Raw genomic sequence first — 10,000 nt, forward strand, 5'->3', positions numbered from 1 at the left:
ACATTTGTATTACAGAGCCAGAGGCGGTTTCAGGCAGTTTGGTATCAAAAAGGTTAAATCAACAAAATTTAGTATTAGTTGGTATTTTATCAATCAAAAAGTATTGATCAGCAAATTCAGCCCTGGTGGGAATTGAAATCAAAACTTAATTATAGCCAGGCTTAGTTATCTATGCCTATTCATTATTAGCCAGCAAGGGAGCCCCTAAATGGCCCCTTGGTCTAATAAGAATAGCAGTCAGTGTTTTAGGAAACATTTGATAATGTAGTCCACTGTGTGAAGAAAGAAAAAAAAAAAACAATGACAGGATGGTCATAGTTGGAACATCTTTGATCTTAGATCTGTTTACCTGAGCTGGCCTGGATTTTATTATTGGTTATGAGGATGATGAGGAGTCTTTCTTATATTGGCAGCGGAACATGAAAGGAATGGTAGTATTGTTGATTACAGACACACACACAAAAGAAAAGAAAGAAAAGAAGAAAAAAAAAAGCAATGGCAGAAAACCCTGTTATCATACCTATTTCTTTATTACCCACAAGGGGCTAAACATAGAGGGGACAAACAAGGACAGACATAGGTATTAAGTCGATTACATCGACCCCAGTGCGTAACTGGTACTTAATTTATCGACCCCGAAAGGATGAAAGGCAAAGTCGACCTCGGTGGAATTTGAACTCAGAACGTAAAGCCAGACGAAATACTGCTAAGCATTTCGCCTGGCGTGCCAACGTTTCTGCCAGCTCGCTGCCTTGTTATCATACCAGGCCCTAAATGTTAAAGGGAGCCAACCTGCAGAGAAAATAACAGGCATTGTTAGGAAAAGGTTAATTGAAAGATGTGGCCTCTAGTAACGTGGCAGGGTTAATAATGATAATAACAACAACAACAATGATCATATAATTGTTTTCATTTAGGCACAGGGCCAATAATTTTGAGGGTGGGGAGAGGTAGTCAATTACATTAACCCCAGTACATGATCAATACTTTGTTTTATATCAATCTCCAAAGGGAAGAAAGGCAAAGTTGCTCAAGGGGCAGAATTTGAACTCAGAACATAAGGAGCTGGAACAAATACTGCAGTGCATTTCTAATAATTCTGACAATTTACCACCATAATAATAATCCTTTCTACTATAGGCACAAGGCCTGAAATTTTGGAGGAGATGGCTAGTCAATTACATTGACCCCAGTATTTCACTGGTACTTGATTTATTGACCCCCGAAAGGATTGAAAGGCAAGCTGCCCTTTGTGCTAACGATTCTGCCAGCCCACCACCTTAATAATAATAATAATAGTAATAATAATAATAATTATTATTATTATTTCTATTGTTGGCACAAGGCCTGAAGTTTTTTTGAAGTGGGGTACTAGTTGATTACCTTAATCCCACCATGCTTGACTGGTATTTAATTTATTTTCACACCCCCCACCCAAAGGATGAAAGGCAAAGTCGAACTCAGCAATGTCAATCTCAGACTGTAAAGACTGATGAAATGTTACTAGGTATTTACCAGCTGGCTGCCTTAAGTAGTAGTAGTAGTAGTAGTAATCCTTTCTATTATGGGCACAAGGCCTGAAATTTTGGAGGAGGCCAGTTGATTAGATCAACCTCAGTATGCAACTGGTACTAAATTTATTGCCCCTGAAAGGCAAAGTCGACCACGGTGGAATTTGAACTCAGAACGTAGCGACGGGTGAAGTACTGCTAAGCATTTCGCTCATTGTGCTAATGATTCTGCCAGCTTACTGTCTTGGTAGTAGTAATAATAGTAAGAATAATAAGAATAGTTTCTGATATAGGCACAAGGCCAGCAATGTTTGGAAGGATGAGTTAGATCAGTGATTTCGTCCAGCATGCCAATGGTTCCACCAGCTCACCGCCTTTGTTGTAGTAGTAGTAGTCCTTTCTGCTGTAGGCACAAGGCCTGAAATTTGGGGGAAAGGATTAAGTTGATTACATCAACCCCAGTGCGTAACTGGTACATATTTAATCGACCTTGAAAGGATGAAAGGCAAAGCTGACCTCGGCAGAATTTGAACTCAGAACATAGCAACAGGTGAAATACTGCTAAGCATTTCGTCCAGCATGTCACCGATTCTGCCAGCTCACTGCCTTTGTAACAGTAATAACAGTAACAATAATAATAATAATATTTATATTTACATTTAGATACATCATTCGTTTTATACAGATACATACACATGCACACAAGAAGATACATAAGCGCGTAAACACACACACACACAAACACACACACACACACACACCACACACCTAAATGGAGATTATTTTAACAAAGATTATTTATTTCTTAAATAGAGATGCCATTTTTCCAGAATTAGCCAGAAATCCAGAATTTTATGAATTCTGGAGAAAATCAGCTTCATATTATGGGTGAGCATGAAACTTTTTGAACTATTCCACTTCATCCAGTGTTGGCATTGTACACCACCACACCCAAAATAACACACTTGAAAAGCCTAACAAAATCAGTTTTGTTAACCTTCACCTCCCAATTATTTGTAGCTCTGACCAGCTTAGCAGTTTGCGTAGGGGTCATTTGACTAGTTATTTTACCTTGTTTAATTTTTTTTGTTTGATTATTTAATTATTTTTTTGCTCAACCCCCTCCTTCCGCTGTTTCCTCAGCATGAACTCAACTGATTAATTATGCAAAATTAATTATGATTAATTATGAATATTTAAAATACACCATTAAAAGTGGCATCTCTTCTAAGATTTTGTAAATATTTAGTAATGTTTGAGTTATTTTCTCTGTTTTGGTTTTGCTTTGTTTTCTCTCCCCAGTCCAATCTTGTTTCATTTCATCAGTGTTACTAATATTATTAGTTAACCCTCTCCCTATCTGGGTTAATTAACCCTTGGTTTAACAAAAAAAAATTTTTTTTTCAATGTTCATCTTTTATCTTTTACTTGTTTCAGTCATTGGACTGCAGCCATGCTGGGTCACTGCCTTGAAGGGCTTTTAGTCAAGCAGATCAACCCCAGTACTTATTTATTAAGTGATACTTCTGTTGGTTTCTTTTGCCGAACTGCTAAGTTACATGGGCACAAACAACTCAGCACTAGTGGGGGACAAAGACTTGCATACACACACGTGCATGCGCAACATGTTTCTTTCAGTTTTTATCTACCAAATCCACTTGCAAGGCTTTAGTCAGCCTAAAGCTATAGTAGAATATACTTTGCCCAATGTACCATGCAGTGAGACTGAACCTGGAACCATGTGGTTGGTACCACACAGCCATGCCTGCATCTATGTAGAGAGAATCTTTGCATAACAGAATGAGAGTTAGCTCATAGCAATCTTTACTCTAAAGCTGTGGTTTACTTAGATTCTGACTAACTAAGGAAGCAAACTGGATTACAGAAGCTGAAAAAAATCTCAATTTTTAGCATTGTACGAAATATTAAAACTCATATATTCCTAAGTTTGCATATCCAAATAAGTTTTATATTCAAATTTACAAGCTTTGAATATATAAACTTATTCAGATTTAAATTATATTCAAATTCAAATAAGTTTATATTCAAGGTTTGCAAATTTAGATATCAATTTATTCAAATTTGCAAATGTTTATTAACTGCTTTTTGCTGAAGTAAGCCACTGCTGGTTTCCTTGAATGTAGGTTTGATCTGATGACTATTCGTTTCAAAGTAAAATTAATAGGAAATTAAGGAGTTTGTTGTTAGGTTTTTACTTTATTTTATTTATTTTTTATTTTTATAGAAAGCACTTAACATAAAGGAACATTGCGATTTAGGTGGATGTCAAAGTAAAGCTTTTAGCTGAAATGAAAATATGATTGAAATAGAAACAGGTTGAATCCAATTAGAGTAATAGAGGTAGAGATACCTCACTGAGGTCTCTGCCGAATCAACAGAGCATAAATTCATTACACTTTAGGGATCACTTTACAGCTTTATTTAAAACTGGATATCTATCAAATCTATCTATTATGGTTGTCATGAACCAACATTGAAGCTGCTTTGCCTCTGCAGTAAGTGTGCAGAACCATGTGCCTACTGGTGAAATTTTGCTGCATTCAAAATTGAAACTGCACACCACATTGCTGAAATTTAAACTGGGGGGGGGGGACGCAGAGTTTAAGCCTTAACACCCCAACTTTATAATTCAACATTATAAAGTTGTGTGCTTATGAATTTACAAAATAAAAAAGAGCCATTTATTACTATTCTTTGTATGCATGTGTTCCCATGGTTCTTATGTACTTTTAACATGTCCTTGGCACTAAGGCTGTGAGCTGGCAGAAGTGTTAGCGTGCTCGATAAGCTGCTTAACAGCATTTCATTAGTCTCAACATTCTGAGTTCAAATTCTACTGGAGTCAGCTTTGCCTTTTATCCTCTTGGGGTTGAAAGAATAAGTACCAGTTGAACATTGGAATTGATGTAATCAACTTGCCCCCTCCCCCTGAATTACTAGCCCTGTGCCAAAATTTGAAAACCAATATGTCCCTGATTCGAAAAATAGCCCCCCCCCCCGCTCTCTGGTTGCTTTTTTTTTGATAATTGTTAGTTTGTTTATATCCCTGTAACATTAGCAGTTTGGTGCAAGAGACTGGTAGAATATGTACCAGACATTTAAAGAAAAAAACATTTAAGAAAAGAGATCTGGGCTCAGTTTTTTTGAGTAAAACCTTTTGAGGTGTTGCCCCAGCATGGCCATGGTCCAATGCCCGAAACATGTAAAAAGAAAACAGAATACATACCTCTTAAAATAGAAAAAAGATGAGACTGTCATAACTGGAGTGTTTTTAATCATATGTTTGTTCAATCAGGATTGACCTGAGGCTGAACATCATCAGTAATATTTGTCAGTCAACATGTTTGTCAGTCAGGCGGTTTGTAGTGGTGGTTACTTTAAGAAGTTAACTTCATGTATTGCTAGTCTTCGTAGGTTCCTTTATGCGGTCTGTAAAATAATCATGGCACTTGTTCCCTCCAGTTTGAAGCAGGTTATCTGTGACTCTTCGTATTTTGGAGCTGGAGATGACCAGTTCTATCTGCCATGCAGTTCCAATGAGCAAAAAAAAGGTAGAGGCAAGGGTAGGGTTAGCAAATTAGTTTTAATTAAGTCTGTATGCAGCCTGTGAGGTTGTTTGAACTAAAAAGTTGAAAGAACTGGAGAGAGAGAGAAAAAGAGAGTAGAGAGAGACTTATGCCTCGTGAGATACTTCTCATCCATGCTGATGAATAATTAATATTTGTAGTTAATTTATGTTCTAATTATATTTGACATCTCATCTCAGGGGTCTCATGTCTAATAAATAAATAAAAATATTGCTATTATTAGAAAAGGTGGTGGATTGGCGAATCATTGGAGCATTAGGAAAACTGCCTTGCAGTATCTGTTCCAACTTTTTACGTTCAGAGTTCAAATTCCACTAAGGTCGACTTTGACTCAACCCCTCCCCCAAAATGGCTGCCCTTGTGGCAAAATTTGAAACCATTATTATTATTATTATTATTATTATTATTATTATTATTATTATTATAAGTACCAGTGAAACACTGGGATCGATGTAATCAACTAGTCTTCTCCTCACAAATTTGAGCCCTTGTGCTTCCAGTAGAAAGGATTATTACTGTTATTATTATTATTAGTAGTAGTAGTAGTAGTAGTAGTAGTATTTTTAGGGTAGTGGATTACCAGAATCTTTACATTTTGAGTTCAAGTCCTACCCATGTCAGCCTTACCTTTCATCCTTTCAGAGCTGATGGCCAAAACCATGAGCGTTTTGTACAGATTGGTCAGTATTATGCCTATTTCTTGCAGTAATAATGTAACCATAACTTGGTGGATACATGTAATCTATATCTAAAAGATTTTGAACCTGTGTTCATGTGGTCTTTCAAATACCTGAACCACCACTCACCATGATATCTCTCTCTGTGTATGCCCTGAAACCATGAAAGACTTTACCTGTTGTTGTAACTAAATACTTGCTTCTCCTAATGTCATATTTCAAAGAAGTTTCCCATTTATCCTCCGCTTCCTTTTCCAAGTTACAATATAGTCAATTGTTGTTGTTTTATGTCCATTTTATCCCATGCTGGTATGAATTGGATGGGACTTTCTTGAGGTAGTGTTTTTTTTATGGCCAGAAGCCCATCATGATGACAGTTCGTCTTTTTGTAGCCTCTTACAACGCAGAGGAATTGTGGAATAAAAACAGGGATCACACAAAATTATTATGGGTGTGTATATTATGGATGTATATAATTCAAGGATGAAATTATACTTTCATTATCTATATGAAACAAGTTGAGCTGAGGAAGCTCTATGTAGTTGCATGAATATTAGAAATAACAGCCAAATTTCCCTCAAATCATACCCTACAGTCTAGAATAACAGTAAAAAAAAAAAATGAATGGAAGTATACATTATACAATGTAGACCAAGTTGCATTAAATATGTTTAAGAAAGTATTACAGGATGGTTACAGATGGAATGCATCTGATAATAGGCTTTTTTGACTCAATCAGAGCTGATCAGGGGTTAAACATGTCAGTTATCAGAACTTATTTGCTGTTATGTTTTTTTTATATAGCAGTGTTACTTCATCTAAAGATCCAACCTGTATAAATAGCAATACCTCATTCATTGGTTAGTAATAAGTTCTACCTTGTAGTTATTTTAGTCATACGAGTGTGCTAATTGCATAAATAATTTTGTCATCTGCATTAAAAGAAATAAGAAGAAAAAGAAAGAGAAAAAAAACTTATTCATGCTTCTTTGCTTGGCATATTTTTACACCCCTAACTCAACAGTTTAACAAAGAACCGTGCCATATGTTGAACTTCGCTCTTAGTTTTTCTTTCACGCAATACTTTCTGGAATGACAGCTTTTATTTCTTGTAAACTTCGTAACTCAGCTTTTACGAGCCAACAAGGCAGCTTTCTGATCTGGTCGCACTCAGCCTGCTAGAAGTACTAACCAAATCACCTATTTTAGGAAAGTACACATTGGATAATATAGAACTGAAGATATCATCACCTCTAAAGAAAAAAGAAAAGTTGGGGATGTTTGTAGCTGAAATGTTTTAGGCGCAGGAGTGGCTGTGTGGTAAGTAGCTTGCTAACCAACCACATGGTTCCGGGTTCAGTCCCACTGTGTGGCATCTCGGGCAAGTGTCTTCTGCTATAGCCCCAGGCCGACCAATGCCTTGTGAGTGGATTTGGTAGACGGAAACTGAAAGAAGCCTGTCGTATATATGTATATTTATGTGTGTGTCTGTGTTTGTCCCCCTAACATTGCTTGACAACCGATGCTGGTGTGTTTACGTCCCCGTCACTTAGTGGTTTGGCAAAAGAGACCGATAGAATAAGCACTGGGCTTACAAAGAATAAGTCCTGGGGTCGATTTGCTCGACTAAAGGCAGTGCTCCAGCATGGCCGCAGTCAAATGACTGAAACAAGTAAAAGAAAAAGAAAGAAAGAAAAGAAACCAGGGTGGTGGTGGTGGTGGTGGCAGCAGCAGTGGTATCGCCGTTAATGATGGTAGTGGTGGCTGTCAGTCTTTCAACTAAATCACGGAAACTGTGTTTTCATTGCTTTCTTCTGATTACTGAGACAGACAATCAATCTGTTGCAACTCCTGACAGAGGTCATCATCATCATTTAATGTCTGTTTTCCATGCTGGCTTGAGTTGGATGGACAGCAGTTGGCAAACTGGAGGGCTGCACCGGCTTCAATTGTCCGTTTTGGTTGGATACTCTTCCTAAATGTCGACCACTTTTACAGAGTGTACTGGGTGCTTTTTACATGATGCCAGCACCAGCAAGAGCTGTTTGGCATATGTTTTGGCATTTGTAACTTGATACTAAAGACTTGGTTGAAAGTGCACCGTGGGGTTTGTTTCCTCTTTGTTTTTCTTATTGATGATAGATGTAGATGTACCTCTCTCTCTCTCTCTCTCTCTCTCTCTCTCTCTCTCTCTCTCTCTCTCTCTCTCTCTCTCACTGTTTTCATGGGTGTACAATGAACTTTCCATATGCTTTTCATTTAATTCATTAACCTGTAGCTATATCCAGAGGGCCATGTAGTGGGACTGAATGTAAAACCTAAAACTACATAGTTGCAAAGCAGGCTTTTTAATCACATAGTTACACATGTACTCATATATATATATATAATGAACTCTCTCGTTGTTACACAATGTATGAGGGTGGGACAATTTCTTACTCAACAACCACACAGATGATTTGTTTATAATGATCAAATGTATGTGTAGATTCCCGCCATCAGATCGACATGACCTGTACAGGTGCAACGGTGCCACATGTCAGATGTCGAAATGATCACAGAGCAACATGAAATGAAGTGCTTTGCTCAAAAACACAACGCAAAGTCTGGTCTGGGAATCGAAGTCACGATCTCACAATCGTGAGTACAGCACCTTAACCACTAAGCCATGCGCCTTCACACCCATATACGGCATGGTTGTGTGGTAAGAAGCTTGCTTCCCAACCACATAGTTCCAGGTTCAGTCCTACTGGGTAAGTATCTTCTACTATAACCTCAGACCTACCAAAGCCTTGTGAGTGAATTTGGTAGATGGAAACTGCAAGAAGCCTGTCATATATATATGTGTGTGTCTGTGTGTCCTCCATCATCACTTGACAACTGGTGTTGGTGTGTTTAGATCCCTGTAACTTAGTAGTCTGGCAAAAGTAACCGATAGAATAAGTACTAGGCTTAAAAAGATAAGCCTTTGTGTCGATTTGTTTGACTAAAACCTTTCGAGGTGGTGCCCCAGCATGGCCGCACTCAAATGACTGAAACAAGTGAAAAAAATAAAAGAATATATGTGGAATACTGTGGATAGTTTCATGCAGGTTGATACAGAAAGGATTAAATCCAAACCATGAACTGGAAATATATATTGAAGCTTCATGTGGAAAATAAGTCAAATCACTGTAATTTGCTTTGGTCTGTTATTTCCACATACCTAAATATTCTTTTCTACTCTAGGCACAAGGCCCAAAATTTTGGGAGGGGATTAAGTCAATTAGATTGACCCCAGTATGCAACTGGTACTTAATTTATTGACCCCGAAAGGATGAAAGACGAAGTCGACCTTGGCGGAATTTGAACTCAGAACGTAAAGACAAATGAAATATCGCTAAGCATTTCGCTCGGCATGTTAACGTTTCTGCCAGCTTGCCACTTCAACACATACCTAAATATTACCTTGGTATTTTGTAAGTGTTCAAAGTGATATCCATCTGAAGAACACCATCAGTGTTTCTCAATCATTTTTTTATGTTTTGGACCCTTTTTGATTCTTATTTTACTCAGGTGAACCTTCATGGCCATTTGATAGTTAAAAAACCTTATTATATTTTTTATAGTTAAATATTAATAAGAATTGTATCAAAAAATTGTTAAAATATTTTGTGTCTAATTTGTTGCATATAAGTTTTGCCAACAAAATTTTATATAGTCCCCACTATGACCATATGGACTCTGGTTGAGAACCAGGGCTCTACATGGTTATTTGTTCTACTGGAAATAACAACCAAATATTACTCAAGTTACATTTACCATCTTATATAAATAAAGACAGGGAACATTAGATAATGTTGTCCTGAATGAATGAGTGAGTAAATATTCTCAATCTCTTGACTGATGGTTTACAGGGAGGGCTTCACTCACTCACCTCATTCACTGCATCTTCATGCTCTCTTTTGGATGTGTAGGGTCAGCGAGTAAGGATTCTCTTCCAACTCAATTTGCTGTCTGGATTGGCTCCCTTAACTTTCACCTCTTCACAGTCTCTTACATGTAGTGAGGGTTATATGATCAGTGTTGTCCGTCTTCTGTGTAGTCCTACAAGCTCCGAAATATAGTCATATATTGGCTTTGGCTGAATTGCTATAGATGATAGGTCTGTTGGATGATGGTTGATTTATGGCCAAATAAGAACAACAACAACAATGGATCACAG

General features: G+C 37.4%; 1 protein-coding gene across 11 annotated transcripts in view; it reads left to right on the forward strand.

Moving 5' to 3' along the window:
* Positions 1–10,000, forward strand: part of LOC115213272 (protein pangolin, isoforms A/H/I/S) — a 387,555-nt gene that overhangs the window by 316,140 nt on the left and 61,415 nt on the right. For all 11 annotated transcript variants that reach the window (XM_036504068.1, XM_036504072.1, XM_036504066.1 and 8 more), the window contains one exon: positions 2,325–2,399. In XM_036504068.1, the coding sequence (XP_036359961.1) occupies positions 2,325–2,399 (75 nt within the window). The remainder of the gene's footprint in view (positions 1–2,324; positions 2,400–10,000) is intronic.

Source organism: Octopus sinensis, linkage group LG6 (genome assembly GCF_006345805.1).
Source record: "Octopus sinensis linkage group LG6, ASM634580v1, whole genome shotgun sequence".
Lineage (NCBI taxonomy): Eukaryota > Metazoa > Mollusca > Cephalopoda > Octopoda > Octopodidae > Octopus > Octopus sinensis.